This window comes from Cynocephalus volans, chromosome 1 (genome assembly GCF_027409185.1).
Source record: "Cynocephalus volans isolate mCynVol1 chromosome 1, mCynVol1.pri, whole genome shotgun sequence".
Classification (NCBI taxonomy): domain Eukaryota; kingdom Metazoa; phylum Chordata; class Mammalia; order Dermoptera; family Cynocephalidae; genus Cynocephalus; species Cynocephalus volans.
The window spans coordinates 287,580,156-287,598,248 of record NC_084460.1 but is presented as its reverse complement, the minus strand read 5'-3'; the positions used below and the strand labels follow the sequence as shown (position 1 = coordinate 287,598,248).

General features: G+C 34.4%; 1 protein-coding gene across 1 annotated transcript in view; it reads left to right on the top strand.

The window, feature by feature from the left end:
• The window catches only part of CUL3 (cullin 3), a 95,651-nt gene that overhangs the window by 26,689 nt on the left and 50,869 nt on the right, over positions 1–18,093 (top strand). The window contains exon 3 of the mRNA XM_063096059.1: positions 13,197–13,310. Within this exon, the coding sequence (XP_062952129.1) occupies positions 13,197–13,310 (114 nt within the window). The remainder of the gene's footprint in view (positions 1–13,196; positions 13,311–18,093) is intronic.

The window sequence follows — 18,093 nt, the reverse complement described above, 5'->3', positions numbered from 1 at the left end:
AAGCAAAACTTAGTGTGATGTGGCCTTTGTGCCTCACTGTAAGAAAACTCTTGTATTGCTTTAGTAAACCCTACAACATTTCAGCTTTCACAGAGATTATTTTTTCTTTAACTTCTTTTTTCTAAATAAAATAGCTTAAAAAGCTTGATTACACTGGAGAAAAATGTTCTGCTTTTCAGATTTAAGGACTTTAAAATTATGTATTATTTTGTAAAAGCCTCAAAGGTATCCTTGTAAGACTTCTCATCACAGAATTCAGCTTTCAGAAGTGTTTATTATTTGCCAGGTTCTGAGTTAGGTGTAAGAAATGTGTTGGTAAGTAGAGTACATCTGATTCCTGTACTCATGGAACAGATAATAAGTAAACAAATGTATAGTTATAAAACATAATGAAGAAAACAGGATATAGTGATAGAGAAAAAATGATGAGGGAAACTACATAGGTCAGAAAAGGCTGTTTGAGGGAGGGGGACTTGAAGAATGAGTGCTCATGAGAAAAGTGGTAAGGCGCATTCCAGGCAAAAAGAATAGCTATGCAACGTTTTTTCTGTTAAGGACCAAATAATGAACGTTTTTGTTTTTCTGAGCCATACAGTCTCTGTTGTACCTTCTCAACTCTGCTTTTGTAGGACAAATTGAGTTGGTGGAGGGGAGGAATGGGACAAGATGAGGTTGGAGAGAGAAGCAGAAGCCAGGTGATGCCAGGCCTTGAAGCCATGGCAGAAGGGCTTTCTGCTTAATTACATGTGTGTTAGGAAGCTATTTGAGGATTTGAAGCAAGACAGTGAAGTGCTCTGATGTAAGTTTTTAAAATATTGCTGTGGCTGTTGTGTGGTGAATAAGCTTCAAGAGTTGGAGTGAGGGAACCAGGAAGGAGTAACCCAGTAATTCAGGTGAGTGATAGAGGTAATACAGAAAAAATTTTCAAATTCAAGATATATTTTGGATGTAGAAAGCATGCTACATGCTGGTAGATTGATTGTAGGGAGTGAGGAAGAGGGAAGACTCCAAGATAATTTCTAGGTTTTTGACCAGCTAGCTAGGTCATTCCATTCTCTGATAAAGACTGGGGTAGAAAAAGGAGCTTCATTTTGGATAGTTAATTTTAAGATACCTATAAAATTGGATATGCAAATCTAGTTCTCTGAGAAGTTTGAACTGGAAATGTAAATTTGGGAATTGTGAACATACAGATGGTATTGAAAGCCCTAGAAGTAGATGAAATCACAGAGACAAAAGAGGGCCCAAGTTTGAACCTTGAGGAATTGAAACATTTAGTGTTTTTGTAGACTGAAAAATGGCTGCAGAGTTAGTTGTACTTTAAGATTTTAAATTATAAAATAATTTAATTTTGACATTTATTTAGCAGAGTTGTGATTTTTCACACTCATTTTGTGTGTGTGTGTTTTAAATGTTAAAAGACAGTTTTAAATTCAGAAATAGTGATAATCAGTTCTGTTCCTTGCAGGCAGGGTAAGGGTAGATAGAGCCTTTTCCTTTTATAGATTCCTGTTTGGGATGTAAACTTGACAGTTTCTAAGCTCAGGTGTACTAAAGAAGGACTTACCTTCTTCTACCCTCTGTTGAGCACTCCATATTTAATAATAAGAAATAACTTGGTGGAAAAGCTACTAGGTAGAAAATAGAGAGAACTGGGATTTATTTTTTTTTATTTATTTATTTTTTTTTGTCTTTTTCGTGACCGGCACTCAGCCAGTGAGTGCACCGACCAGTCCTATGTAGGATCCGAACCCGCGGCGGGAGCGTCGCCGCGCTCCCAGCGCCGCACTCTCCCGAGTGTGCCACGGGCTCGGCCCAGAGAACTGGGATTTAGGTGTAATTCTGCTGCTAATAATCTTCAACAAATTACTAGAACTTTCTGGATTTCAGATTTTTTATATATATATATATATATATATTTTTTTATATATATATATAAATATATATATTTTATATATATATATATATTTTATATATATATATATATTTTATATATATATATATTTTATATATATATATATTTATATATATATATATTTTATATATATATATATATTTTATATATATATATATATATATAAAAATACAATTGGGTTTTTTTTTTAGCCTAAAGAGCTTTAAAGTTATGTAATGATTATGTATCATTTGATAAGTTTCGGTTATTAAGACTTAGGCAGATCATAGTTTTTGCAGTTTGCTGTTTATTTCTGTGCCATAATATGTGTTCAGAATAAAACCATTTCAGTTTTTAGTTGTGTCTTAAAGTCGCAGAGAAACTTTAGTTTTAATATGGCAAGAGCTTTATGATCTCTATTTTGTAATGCTTAACAGTTTTCTTAGATTTGTCTTATGCTTAATTTCTTCTCTTTCAAATTAATACTCTGTAGTAGTAACTGAATAATATGGTAGCCTCATAAACCTATAAATGTTAGTTCTTATACTTCGAAAGTTTGTTTTCCTATTTAAAAAATAGCTGAACAAAAAAGACGACTTTTAAAATCCCCTAGAAGCAGCTTCTTGTTGCTAAAAGGAATATTTATTCCAGTGGTTTTCAAAGTCTATCTAGACTATTCTCCAAATAATATCTTACTGTGACTGAATGGGAGGAAGGCAGAGTCAGAAGAGTTTCATCCTGCTCACTTTTCATTTATTCAGAAAATTGCTAATTGAGAACATGTCAGGCACTGGTCTAAGCATCTGTGATGTATCAAGCAAAGATCCCTAACTTTATAGAACTTATGTTTTGGATTTATATACTTGGATCTGTGCCTTGTAATCCTGATCAAGTGGGGAAATTGAAGCCTTGAACTGGACATAGTTTGAGTTTTTAAGTGAGTTTCTTCTTTGAATCTTTGTTAACTGAAGTCTTTTTGTAGAACAAATCACAGCCTACCATTTATTTTTTGTATGTATGGTCTCAACTGCTGAAAATGATGTCTGTGTGTAACTACTTTTTCAATATATTGATTTTCTACCCATTTTTAGAGGGGAAAGAAGAGCCAGCATTTTAAATATTATATTTATTTGTGGGTAAATTAAGATGTTTTTCAAGGGTACTAATTGCCTGTGGAAACAAAGTTGGTATTTTAAGGTTAGCTCTGGACTATTTTGTGGGCCGATTATTTTAAACAGACAACTATTTAATAAAGCTTTTTCAGTGCTTTTCCCTCCTTTCTAGGAAAATGTGAATGAATTTAAAGAGATATTTATAATGGCATTTATGTACAAAATATGACTTCAGTGAATTAAGAGGGATATTGATAGAAACACTTGGGAATAAGGATTTTGTTAGCAAAGACAGGTTTAGTTTAGAGGCCCACAGATGCTGAGTTTCTCCTGTATTTCAGCCATCCAAAGATAAATAAGACATGATGCCTGCCATCAAGAAGCTAATAGTTTTAGTGAGATAAATGGATTTGAAGGGGAATTATTTTGCTTGAGGAATTCAGGGCAAAGTCGAAAGAGGAGGTGACTTTTGATGAGCCTTGAAGGATTATTAATGATTCATCATGAGAATGAAGGCAAAATATAATCCTAGTAGGGGAAATGATGTGAAAAAAAAGGCAAGTAGGGATGAGCATAGTGAGGTAGATCAGTTTATATGGAACATAAAGGGTCTTCAGATGGATTTGTAGGAAATGAGAGTGGGAAAGTAGTTTGAACTAGGTTTGGGAAAACATTGTAGGGGATGTGGGTTTTATTCTTTTGGTGGTGGGAGCCATTGGTTTTTCATATTCAAAAAGAGTTTGACTGCAGTGAAGAAGATTGAGCAAAATGTTTAGTATGAATGCCATTTTCCGTGCTTCGTTGCTGCTTTCTATAGTTCTCCTGCTATCTTGTCCTGTCCTTTTTTCTAACTTAAAGTTGTTGGAAGAAACTGAGAATACAATATATTGAATATGGGAGTTGCTCAGGGTGATGACAGGAGTCAGAAAGAAGAGAAAGGCTGAGTGTGAAAACCCTTAATGAATGTGATGTGGGGAGAGTGACCTGAATATGAGGGGAAAAGGCCGAAAGAGGAAGAAGCTTTTGGGGATAGGATGAGGGAAAAGGGGGTATTAGAGAGTCAGGAAGATAGCAATCCTGGGATATGAGGGACATAGGAAGTTGAATGGCTTCTACTTTGAAAGGGTTTGAAGAGAGATGATGTTGGGGGAAACCTAGGTTTAAAAATGTTGCTGTTTAGCAAGTTTGCCCATGTTAAGTACCAGCTATTCTTGTTTAAAGTTGTTGAGTAGACTGTAAGCAGTGCAAGGGCAGGTACCCCTCTCTGTCATGTTTCTGTTGTAGTTTTTGGTGATGTCCTTATTATTAAATATGTGAATGAATGAGCTAGTGCCTGTTTCTCTCATCTTTGTGTCTCTTTGCTTCTTACATGTAGTTGGCATTCAATCGTCTTGTTGAAATGAATCCCTAAGAATAATACTGCAGTCAAAATGGAAACCACCATAAGTTTATAGCTACAGACTGCTGAGATCTGTTTTGTCTTCTGTATGTGGAGTGATACCTCTACCTACCCAAGTTAATTACTGAATCTAACCACCATTTAAAAGCACAGTGTGATTTTTAGGCTTGTATACCTCTGGTTTTTTGAGACTGGAGTCTGTCAATCTGCTGGGAACCAGATCGTACAATCTTGTGAAACTGATTCTTTTTTTTCATGGTACTCAAGAGAACAGAAATACAAATTGCCATATTGCCCTGCTTTGTATATATTTTGTTACTTAATTCTGTCAGTGTCTCTGTTACTCAGAGTTTAACTGTGATACTAATAATATAATAATAGCTTTTAATGTATATCATTATCTTAACCATTGGGAATGGAGTACTTTACAAATGATAATTTATAGTGGCATCCTTCTGTGGCATACTACTTTTTTGCTTTTTGCATGCCTTTCTAACCAGTAAGTGAAAAGCAACCATTTTCATGGAACTGTTTTGTACTTACAGAGAAATTCTGATTTTCTAAGGTATGATATTAAAAAAAAGTTTGGAAGAATATTTGAACCAAGAATGCATTTTTTAAAATGATGTTGAATTTAGATGATTTTTATCTGTTTCAACTTGTGGCAGATTGTCTTTATGTATAAAATTATGAAAATTTGTTGTCTTAATATCTGTTCTGTACTCTTACTTTGAACCTCATGACTTCTCTAGTAATATTCATTGTATTCTGCTTTGTACTGAGGTCATATGCCTGCTAATATTCGGCTCCTCCCTTCTGCCCCACAGAGATTGTAAAGTGACTGAATGCACCTTGTATCCCCCAATAGTGGCTTATTAGCACCCTGCTTTGCTTGTTGGCAGCAGTTATAAATATTTGGATTGTCAGTTTGGGGAAAGCTTTTTATATATTCTTTTGGATGGGTGGTTGATATTTAATATTAGGACCTCATTTATTTAAGAGCTTAAATACTTAAAGCAGAGAATGACAGTAGGGAATATTGCCACTAAGAATGAATTTGATTTTGAAAGTGAGAGTAGTACGCTCTTGCTAAAATGCTTGAAGTTAAATTACCAACTCTCTCTATCTATATACATATAAATAAAATTACTTATAGAAGAATCTTCTGATAGCAACTGAGAAAAAAGTTTTCCCTGCAGTGACTATCTTAGTGTTTTGTTAAAGATACTGATATGATTTCTCTGATCAAGACTGCCACCTTCATTCTTAAAGTTAGTGAAAAATGAGAATAATACTATCAATCCAGAAAATATCAAGAGGGCAATGAATTTTGTATCATTTAGATATCTCACCATTAGTGAATTCTTAGAAAGTTTAAAATATCCATAAAACTTAAAATTGACTCTCCTAGTCTTAGTAGAAGCTTGCTTTGAAATACAGAAATCTTAAGATGTTATATGAGAGACAGCACATCTGTTCACCAAATTTATATTGAACATACAAATAATTGGATTTGGGCTGCACTAAGAACTCAAAGTATGATGTAAAAGAGTTCCTTCTAGTCACGAAGAAATTTCTGTTCTTTAGCGGAAAGGAGCGCAAACATCTGTACTCCTATGCAGCTATTCATTATATATGACTGTTCTGTAAAAATAGCAAAACACTGCACTCTTTTTAACCTTTTAGATAAGGAATTTTTGGAGTGAGGGAAAGAGCTGTGGAGCTTTGTTCAAACTCTGTGTCAGCCTGGAAGAGATGTCCTCTATATCCCATGGCTTGGCTCCCATTGAAATTTACTTCTGTAGGAAGCCACTTTTGCTGATAGGTTTGGGTTATATTCCTCTGGTGTGATAACGTAGAAAGTTTTTTGAGATCTTCAAGAATTCTTCTTTAATGCCATTCCTTGGAAACAACCCCCCATCTCACATATGATTAATGCAGGACTCTGAAAAAATGTAAATGTTGTAAGTGGAAACATAAATGCTATTTTTATAGATCATGGTAAATGTTGCATGTTTGTGTATTAACACCAGCTTCATTGGATAAAACAAGCAACATGGTTTAGAATTTAGAGCCAGAAAGGTACTTAGAGGCATATATTTTATAACAGTGGAAAACTTCTTTTAAAAAGTCATACAAATCAGGGCTGGCCGGTTAGCTCAGTTGTTTAGAGTACGGTTTTGATAACACCAAGGTCAAGGGTTCAGATCCCCAAACCATCAGCTGCCAAAAAAAAAAAGATAAAAAATTGTACAAAACCACTGTAAATCATATTTAATCAGGGGAAATAAAGCATTCCCTGCAGTGGTACTCTACATCTCAGTGGAGCATGATGTGAAAGCCATCGATCTAATCAATCACAGTCATATTATAGGTGAGAGGAGCTACAGATCAAATAGGTTAAGTGACTTGGTCAAAGCCCTAGTTAGTAACTGCCCTGAGCAGTTGTCTGCAAGTACTGATTTTGATTATTTTAGCTTCTGGTGAATATTAAAACTACAGATGTCTAGAAGGATATACCTTCTAGAAACAGAAGTTATAGTGATACATTTTAATCTGCTTTGCATAATTAGCACGTGCTCCATGTTATTCATGGCTCATTTTATGTTTCTAATACATGATATGTGTTTTTTCAATGCCAAATAATGCTAAGTATAAATTTTTGTACTTTAGAAATTTATCTGTATTGGGACCAGATATTGTCCTGAATTTTAAGACTTTAAGGAGGAAGTCTGTCCAACTCCATTGTCTTCCTTTACCAGTAATTTGAAAAATTTGAGAATGTATTTCTTGCAATTTGGACATAAGTTTATCAGTGAACAGGTTTTATTATATTATTGAAAAATAAAGTTTTCCTTTTGATGTAGTAATTCCACTTTAATCTTTGCTAAAGATGTAATTTTTAAAAAATACAAGGAAAGCTGTATTCACAGAAATGAGGAATGTAGTATGCAAATTTGTATTGTTGCAGAGTGGTTTATAAGGTTGATACACTCAATTTACTTTGTAATTCACATTTTACATTGTTTGGCATTTAAATTGCTTTTATGAATAATGCTTGTGGCATCATAGCTTATGTTTATGATGTAATACAAAAGTACTTCAGAAAGTTTGTGGAATAATAGAATTAATAGATAATAAAATCTTAATTTGGAACCATAGTTTGTAGCCTTTTGAGAAAGCTGCTTTCATTGAGCATAATTATTTTGAAATTAATCAGTGCTTTTTGTATGTATCAATAGTTTGTTCCTTTTTATGGCTGAGTGATGTTCTGTTGTATAAGTGTACCATGACTGGCTTATCCATTTATTATATACTTGTTGAAAGACATTTTTTGTATGGATTTTCCTGATTATGAATAGAGCTGCTAGGAACATGTGCACAGGTTAGTGTAAATATGTATAAGTTTTCACTTCTCAAGGGTAAATACATAGGAGTGGGATTGCTTGGTCATATGGTAAATGCCTATTTAACTTCATAAGAACTGCCAAACTCTTTTCCTATGAGGCTATAACATTTTGTGCTCCCACTAGCAGTGTATGATAGTTCCAGTTCCTCTGAATCATTGGCAGCATATTTTATTTTAGCCATTCTAATGGGAGTGTAGTGGTATTTCATTGTGCTTTTAATTTACATTTCCTTGATAGTTAATGTTGCTAAACATCTGTTCATGTGCAATATTGCCTTCTGTATCTGTATGAAGGTATTTCAAAAAGTTCATCGAAAGATTCATATTATCTTTTAATTCTATTTTTCCACAAACTTTTTGAAGTACCCCTGCATGTCCTTTTTGGTGAAGTGTCTGTTCAAGTCTTTTGCTCATTTTTTAATTGAGTTATTTACTTTCTTTGCTGAGTCTTAAGACTTTTTATATATTCTGGATACAAGTCATTTGATTTTTCTCCTAGTCTGTAGCTTTTTATTGTTTCAACAGTGTCTGCAGAACAGAAGTTTTTAAATTCAGTGGAGTCCAATTTATCTTTTTTTTTTTCTTTTATAAATTATACTACTGGTGTCAGGTTTGTAGTTGTTTAAAATTCTCAAATGACATTTTTTTCTTACGTTTCATTGTAATAAAATCTTTCTTTGGATTACTGTGGTTCTTTGAAAATGATATGATATAGTTAGGTATTCTTCTAAAGCAAAGATTAATGCTGAATGTCAATCAGTGACTTTAAAAAATCAGGACTCAGAATTGCATAAATATTATTTTTACAACAATATAAGAACATGTTCATGTTGAAGAAATTCTGCAAAGGGAAGGAACAGAAATGGCTAGGCTAGTGTGGCTCTTTTAAGTCAGTGGTTTCCTAACCTTTTTACTGCCTTCATAGTTTTGCCTTTTCTAGAATGTCATGTAGTTGTAATCATACAGTATGTGTAGCCTTTTCAGATTGGCTTCCTTCATTTAGTAATACACAGTTAAGTTTTCTCTATGTCTGTTCATGGCTTGATAGCTCATTTCTTTTTAACCCTGAATAATATTACAGTATCTGGATACCACAGTTTATCCATTCATCTACTGAACGACATCTTGGTTTCTTCCAAGTTTTGACAATTATGAATAAAGCTACTATAAACATCTGTGTGCGAGTTTTGTGTGAAAGTAAGGTTTCAACTCATTTAGGTAAATACTAAGGAATGTAATTGCTGGGTAATAAACATGTGTCTGGTTTTGTATTATACTGCCAAACTGTCTTCCAAAGTGGCTGTACCATTTTGCATTCCCACCAGCAGTAAATGATAGTTCCTGTTCTTGTACTTCCTCGCCAGCATTTGGTGGTGGTAGCGTTTTGGATTTTGGCCATTCTAATATGTGTGTAGTGGTATTCATATTGTTGTTTTAGTTTGCAGTTTCCTAATGACACACGATGTTGAAAATCTTTTCATATGCTTATTTGCCAGTTCTGTATCTTCCTTGGTTAGGTGTCTGTTTAGGTCTTTCCCTGTTTTTTATTTCTTTATTTTTTAATTTTTTTAATTTTTAATTTTTTTCTTTTTTGTGACCGGTAAGGGGAACGCAACCCTTGGCTTGGTGTCGCCCGCACCGCGCTCAGCCTGTGAGCGCACCGGCCATCCCTATGTAGGATCCGAACTCCGAACTTGCGGCCTCGGCGCCACCAGCGCCGCACTCTCCCAAGCGAGCCACGGGGCCGGCCCAACAGTAGCTATTTTCTGCCTAGTAAAATTCACTGTTATTGATTTGTCAGGATAATTTTTTGAAGTATGATGCAAATAAGGCATTTATAACACATTGTGCTAGTTGATTGTATTTTTTTGTTGTTGAAAGACATGTATAAATATAAATTATAAATACTAAATAAGCATTTTATATTTTATTTTCAGTCATATAAATCAGCGATTTTAGAGAACGTGTCTTATTTTATAATGTTAACTTTTTATTTAATTGGTCAGTTTTTCATTCATTCATTCAACAAATATGTCAGGTACACTCGTATGTTCCAAAATTAGGGTTATTTTAATACAGTTAACATTTAACTTGATTTTATAACAGAGGTAAACAAAAGTTTACTTAAGTCCTTAAGAATAATTAATTGGCTAAATATTCTCATGTTTGGCATATGTAATTTTATTCTTGTGTGTAGTATAGTTTCCTCTACCATTGTCACGATTTTAATTGCTACTCAAAATTTAGTAGTTCAGTAAAAGAATATGGAGCTTGGTGAAGAATTTTGTAAATAGGCACATTTTCAATTTGCTGTTTTTTGTTTGTTTTGTTTTTTGGGTTTTTTTAGTTTTAACTACCTAGGCATTTGTGTCTGAAAAGTGCTAGGTTTAATTAATTGGAGCTAATGATATATTATTCATTTTGCATAAAAGTATTTGTTTAACATAGAACTGTCAACTAACCAATACAGATGTTTATCTCTTTTGATAACAGTCAGTGTATTTATGGAATAATTTCTGGGTGATGTATCTTGAAGTCAGGAAGCTTAGTCTTGTGAACAAAAGTTAAATATGTAATAAAATACTAAATTAGATAGTAGTTTTCATACTATACATTTAGTAGACTACATGTATTATTCCATTATTAAAATTTAATGACCACTTTCCTCCCAATATATAAGAAAAAATAAATTAGATGCTTTTATCTCAATTTGGACTTATTCTCCCATAGTGTATTGCATATATTTTCTTTCAATCTTTGGCACTTCCAGCCACTTACTTATACTAGATCTAATGTGGAATGGCGTGTTATTTACATGTGTAGCCATGCACTGCATAACGATGTTTCTGTCAATACCAGACTGCATTTCTTTTCTTTTTTTTTTTTTTTGGTCGTTTTTCGTGACCGGCACTCAGCCAGTGAGTGTGCCGGTCATTCCTATATAGGATCCGAACCCGCGGCGGGAGCATCGCCGCGCTCCCAGCGCAGCACTCTACCGAGTGCGCCACGAGCCCGGCCCCCAGACTGCATTTCTGATGGTGGTCCCATAAGACTATAATGACTGTATCATATGGCCTAGGTGTGTAGTAGGATATACCATCTAGTTTGTGTAAGTACACTCTATGACATTTGTACAGTGAAGACATCACCTAACGATGCATTTCTCAGAATGTATCCCTATCATTAAGCAATACATGACTATTATTTACAATTTGAGTTTATAAATATCTGTATATGTCAAAACACATTATAAATAGTTTACGTTTTTCAAAAAAACTTCAGATTCTCCCCAATCCCCCCAAATTTAACCACTAGTGCAGATTATCTGTGGTAAAAGATATATAAAAGGAGATATAAAATGTCTATTTAGGCTAGAGTTATTGAGAGTTGAGCTAGGCCATGAGAGTTGGAGAGGTTGGCAGTGTAGTCCCAAAGTGTTGTAAGAACTTAGGGGACAAATACTACTACTTCTCCATGATAAAGCTAGAATCAGAATCTGGATTCTGCTTCCTAATCAATTAATTTTTCCAGTAGGCTGTTAGCATAGCAGGAAGGAGTAGTTGTGAGTAACCTCTGATCGGAAAAATACTAAGCTTGTGGTCTATGGAAAGGAATTCTTTAATTCTAAATAGTCTTATCAGGGTTGGATTATGTATTTCTGTTGGATTGGATTATGTATTTCTGTTGCTTATAACAAAATACCTGGAACAAGATAATTTATAAGAAAACAAAATTTATTGCTTAACAGTTTCTGAGGCTGAGAAGGCTAAAGTCCAAGGAACACATCTAGTGGTGGCGACAGTGACCCCTCACATTGCATGATGGTGGAAGCAGAGAGAGAGGCTAACTTCCTCATTCACCTTCTTTTTAAAGCCCTCCGAACCATGCCCATGACCACCATTTTTAATCCGTTCATTACAGCATGGTCCTGCATTCCAATCATCTCTTCAAGGCTCCACCTTTCAATTACTGTAATAGGGTTTCCCACCCTCTTAACACTATCACAGTGGGGGGCAAGTTTTGGGGGGACACTCAGTCCAAGGCAGACTAGGAAGGCATTTCAGACTTAAGGGAACTTTATATGCAAAAGCAGATATCCTGAAAGTGTGCTCCATGTTGGAAGTGAATCATGGTTTTAGAGGGCGGAGATGAAATAAACAGTTTTATATATACCAGGTACTTGGAAATGGCAGAGCACTGTTGTATTTAGCAAGAAGGCCATTGTAGCTGAGTGTAGTAAGTTAATAGTTTATGTTTCTTGAGTGTTTACTGAGTGCCAGGCACTATTCTAAGTGTGTTACTAGTGTTAGTTCAATCTTACAAGAAAGATACCATTTAACATATAAGAAGACTAAGGCACAGATATTAAGTAATTTACTCGAGGTCACAGCTAGTCAGGGAGGTGGGACTAGAGGGCAGGTAATTTGGCTGCAAAATTGGCACTCTCAATCATTATTAAAAGATGGGGGAGTCATGTTTATTCCAACACTATCTACAATAGCCAAGAGTTGGAATCAACCTGAATGTCCATTGACAGATGACTGGATAAGGAAAATGTGCTATATATACTCAATGGAATACTACTTTGCCATAAAAACGAATGAAATTCTGCCATTTGCAACAACATGGATGAACTTAGAGAAAATTATCTTAAGTGAAATAAGCCAGACATAGAAAGAGAAATACCGCATGTCCTCTCTCATAAGTGGGAGCTAAAAGAAAGAAAGAAAAGAAAGAAAAATAACCACAATGATACATTAAATCCGCCCCCCACACACACACCACCAAGAAAAACCAGAATGTGTTTTTTAGAGGTGGGAAAGGGGGAGGGAGAGGGGTGTTGGTGAGAAACTAGTTAAGGGTCACAAAGATTGATTATGTTTTGTGAACATGAGTATACTAATCCTGATTTGATCACATATTGTACACATATATTGTACACATGTATTGATATTTGACTCTACCATTTGATTCTGTATATTTTGTACAAATATATATAATCAATTAAAAAAAAGATGGGGGAGGGAAGGTGTAATAGGAAATTTACTTGCAGCAGTAGCCTGGGGCCAGTTCTATAAGGCCTTAGTGTTTATTATAAGAATTTAGGATTTTATTCTGACTGTGATGTTAAGTCATTGGAGGGCTGAGAAATACCCAGGTTACTTTATGGTTCAGGACTATACATAAACATTTCTTAGTCATCTGTGTATGGGTTATAACTTAAAATATTTCTACTGGAATATAACATATTTCTTTGATTTAAAATTAATGATTCTACTTCATTATTTTATTAAACAGATAGGTACATGTACTATATATATATATATATATATATATGAGTGTGTGTGTGTATAATAAACTAATGATCTTTTCTGTTAATAGGTACGAGAAGATGTACTAAATTCATTGAATAACAACTTTCTTCAAACGCTAAATCAAGCTTGGAATGATCATCAAACAGCTATGGTGATGATTAGAGACATACTAATGTATATGGTAAGTAGCTTTTTTGTTTTCTTTTCCTTTAAGAAGTTAAGCATTTTAAAACAAAGTGACTTTCTGTCAAATTTAGTTGGATGTTACACCTCAGTATGGAAGGTGGTATTTGTTTTTATTTTTTAAACAAACAGTATTTCCTTTGTGATGGCCAACATCAGTCCATGTGAATAACCTTTTATTTGTTCAAACTGCAAAATTAGAATGGAAAAATGAAAGGAAATGATTTAATTTTTTAAAAATATTTAGCACTTATGCTTCAAAATGTGAAATATTGAAAAGTCTTATTACTTAACATCTCTCCTTAAGTAATGGTGGTTAAATGACATGAGAGACAGAAGCTAAATATTCTCTTACAGTCTTTTAAAACCTAAGTCCTTATATCTTCATTGACAGAGTATGTCATATTAATACAAATATTTTCCTAATAATTATCTTTTAATAGCTGCCATTTGTTACTCCAAATAGTAAATCCTTGTAATGTATGATTGCTGCCAGTCTTTTTTAAGGATATTCGGCTCTTCAGATATATCAGTGTATTCAATTTTTGACCTATTATTGCTGTTCTTGTTTTTATCAGTCAAAAAAAATCCTGTTCAGCAAGACAATTTAGAAAACATTGACCTGAGCTAAGATTTAACTGTGTTTATTTTTTAAAATTCAGTATCATAGAATTAAGCTAGATTCATCAAGCTTAATTATTGTGTCACTATAAAATTAAAAAATCTGATGACTTATTTTTTCAGTGCTTATGTTTGGGAATTGGCCATAATGATTTTCTTCCAAAGTTTTACTCTGTTCAATTTTTTTTTTCAGTTTCTTTACTTTTGTTTTTTAGTTGCAATGCAGAGATGAGAACTTGTCCTAGTTTCTTTTTACTTAACAGAATAAAGCAATGTTTAGAAAGAATTTCCAGTGAGAACAAACAGCTGTAAAGTTTTTTGTTCTGCTGAGTGAATTCAGTCAGGCCTGTTACCCCTGGTTTTGTAAGAACTTAGTGGCAAAGGGGTCAGGGAAAGGTCACTTCATTTTTCAGGGATTTGATAAAAGGTGTAACAAATTATTTAGCTTTTCTGAGCCTCATTTTCCTCACGAGCTTATAGATTCACCTTGTATTATCATTTTGGGAGTGAATGAGATTGCATGTGGAAACATATAATGTTTGGCAAGTAAATGTGCAATAAGTTAGCTTGCTGCTGGTCTTGGTGAGTATTTAAATTCCGTACCCATTATCTAACACTAAGATAGAAAATCATATGTAATTTCATGGTCCATTGCTATATTGACAAAAGAAGTATTTTAAAATTTCGCGCGCGCGCGCGCGCGCGCACACACACACACACACACACACACACACACACGTTATTTTAAAAATTTGTTTTCAGTTCCTTTTTTTTTTCTTGCAGTGGAATCTCAAACCTTGAAGCCTGCCTCTACCTCTTATGTCACCATAGTCAAGAAATTAATTAGTTCATGCCTCAGCTTCCTCATTTATAAAATGAAAATAATATTGTACTAATTGGGTAGGGTAGCTGTGAGGCTTAAATGAACATGTAAAGCACTTATAGGGCGTGGCCCATAGTAACACACTCAGTAAAAATTAACCAGTATCGATATTTCTTATCACGTCATCTTTTTGTCAAACCCCATCTGATAGTACCACAATGCTGGATAAACCTGGTGACTTACCTTTCCTGTGTCTCTGCTGGAGGAAACTTCACACAGGGTACATCAGTGCCACTACTTGTCTGTCTGTGGTCACAGACCTCCATTCAATCCACCTCACTGCCCAGCAGCTTCACTCTTTTTCTCTAGTAAGCTCATTCCACCAGTTATTTCACTTCAAACCTCCAGCTCTCCCTCTGGTCTCCACACTCTTAGTAAATGACCTACCTCTCAGAGGAAAGAGAAAGCATCAGATAGGAACTATGTTCTTTCTTGCTGCTAAATCTAAAACTTTACCTGTGTTTTCTTCCCTTTTGTGTTTTTCTTTTTCCTTCCTGTTTTGATGGAGGGTGGTATCTCCTCTCCTGTCAAAGGCCAGTTCTCCACTTATGCTATAAATCACATCCCCTTCTATCTTGCCAGGAATCTTAAGTATTTTCGGGTTCTGCCTTTTTTTTTTTTTTTTTTTACCAAATCTTATTAATCAGCATTAGACCTGTTCAAGCCACTCATCCTCAAAAAAAATTTTAATAAATTTTCTGATGAATACCTGTATGATCTCTCGTCTGTCATTCACAGGTAAATGTCTTGTCACAAATATTGACACTTGCTAGCTCCCTTTTTTCACCTTTCATTCACTTTGATTGTGTTCCAGTTAAGCTTTTACCACAATAGTTCTGTTCAGTTTTGCCCAAGGTATATGTGCATCTCTGAATGCAAAGATCACTGCTAATCCTCATTTTCCTTGATTTTTCAGCAGCATTTGACACAGTTGACCATTTTCTTCTTTTAACATGTTGTGTTCATGTTTTCTGTGACAGAGCACTCTCTTTATATGCCTCTTACCTTTTGACTATTCCTTATCAGCCCCTCCTCCTCCTCTGTCTATTTTAATGAAAGGCATTCTTGGGACTTAGTCCTAGACTTTTTTCTCATGGTACACTCTCTTCACCTCATTCACTCCTATAGCTTCATGTACGTCTGTGCAGATGATTCCCGAATTATGTCTTTAGCCTCATTCTCTGAGATTCAGACTCATATATTCATTTGTCTAGTTGATGGCTCCCTTCATTATCCAAGACATATGTCAAACTCAGCCTGTCCAAATGAGCTCATAATCACTATCATTACAATTGTTCATACCAGAAACCTTCTTGTCAGTTCCTTCTTTCTCTCTCCCTGCATCATCTGTTGCTAGAATCTGCTATTTTTCTCTGCCTTCTTGTCTATGAGGGTATTCAAAAAGTTCATGGAAAGATTTATGTAATCTTTTAATTCTGATTTTCTACAAACATTTTGAAGTACCCTCATATTACTACCCATGACCTAACCACTTCATTTCTCTCTTGGAGTATTCGGTATAAGTAGTCTTATAACATTCACTGAACTCTTCTCTGTTCTGTTTTCCATATTGCTCCCAGAGTTATTATTTCAAAGCACAAATCTGATCATGTTACTTCCCTGCTGAAATCCTTACCTCTCACTTGGAGTCCTCACACATTTTCTGTCTAGAAATGTTTCTACAATGTTTCCTTTCTTGATGTAACTTGCTCCTGCTCACCCTTTAAGTCTCAGCTTAAATTTTTTGTAAGCTATCCCTGACCCATGTATTCCCCACTGGCTGCAATTGCTTTCATTGTACCTAGTACTATACCTTTGCAGCATTTGTCACAATTATTATTAGTAACTGGTTAGTGTGTGGTTTCTCCACTAGACTGAACTCTGTGAGGATGGGGACAGTGTCTGTGTCATCATTGTGTCTCTGACCACATAGCACAGCTCCTTGCACAAACTAGGCACTCACATATATCTTGAATGAATTAATACAGATATTGTATAGTATGTTCTTAGACCATGCCTTTTGAAAATGCTTACTAAAAATATGCTATTTTAGATTCAGAAAGAAATTATTGATAATCTTCACATTCCAAGATAAAAGATTTTCATTTTCATGTCATTCATTCTCTTATTTTGCCTTTTTATGTGTGGTGTTCTGGGCTTAATTAAAATGCAGTTAAAATTCAGTTTTAAAATTAACATGAAATTTACATACATTGACATAAACTAAAGTGTACAAAATGATTTTTGATAAATATATGTACCTCTGTAACCAGTATCCAGTCAAGGTAAATAAATGCTTTTAATTTTTCAAGAATCAAAAAAGTTTTCCTAGCAACATCTATATTATTATCTTTGAAGATTTTTACCCTTATCCTAGACATCTCAGGTCACATTATCTCGATAGGGCATGTACCCCAGATGTACTGGTTTTACCTACATGGAGCCTGTACAGGTTTCTTCTTCCTGTGATTACTGTGTCTAATTGTTGGAATTTTAGATCTCAGACCCAGAGCGGGGAGAGGGAAGCAGCTTCATGTGTACCCACCTACCACTTACCCACCTAAGCTGACTTTTATTTTTAACAGGAACGTGTCTGTGTCTAAAATGTTACGTGTGAGTCTCTGTGTACAGATACCATGGGACACGCTGACTGTTGAAAATGAAATGACAGGTTACAAGGAGGCAGCTGTTGATTAAAATTTGGCCCACATGACTTTGTTGTTTGGTAGGTTCAGTGTTTCAGAAAGAAAAGTGTATATGTCTCTTGATGGAACATGTGAACTTTAGTTTCTGCCACTCCACCCTTTCCAGATGTTTGAGACTTGCATTACCTGTTTGATCCCTGAAGGCATTAGAGTTTGTAATCCCTGCTCTATTTAAATTTGTTATTTTCAGTTCATTCTTGTCTTAAATAAATGATTGCATGTTCAGCTTTTAACATAATTTGGGACTGGTTAATATAAGTTTAATTTTCAGTTTTCATTATTCAAAAGGTTAATGATTGGGAAAAGATTTGACTATTTTAGAAAGGAAGTTTATTATAATATAGGTTATGTGATAGCCTTAATTATGGATACAATCTGTAAGTATTTATTACTGTTTTGTTCATTTTTTCCCTTTAAACTATGTACAATATCAATGGAAATTAAGTTTATGGATAGTATTTTATAGGCTACTCTTGAACAATTAGAATTAATATCAAAGGAAATAGAAAATCATTTCCTATCTTAATGTAGAATTAGTAGAAGGTTAGATGAATTTTCTACATAAAACTTCA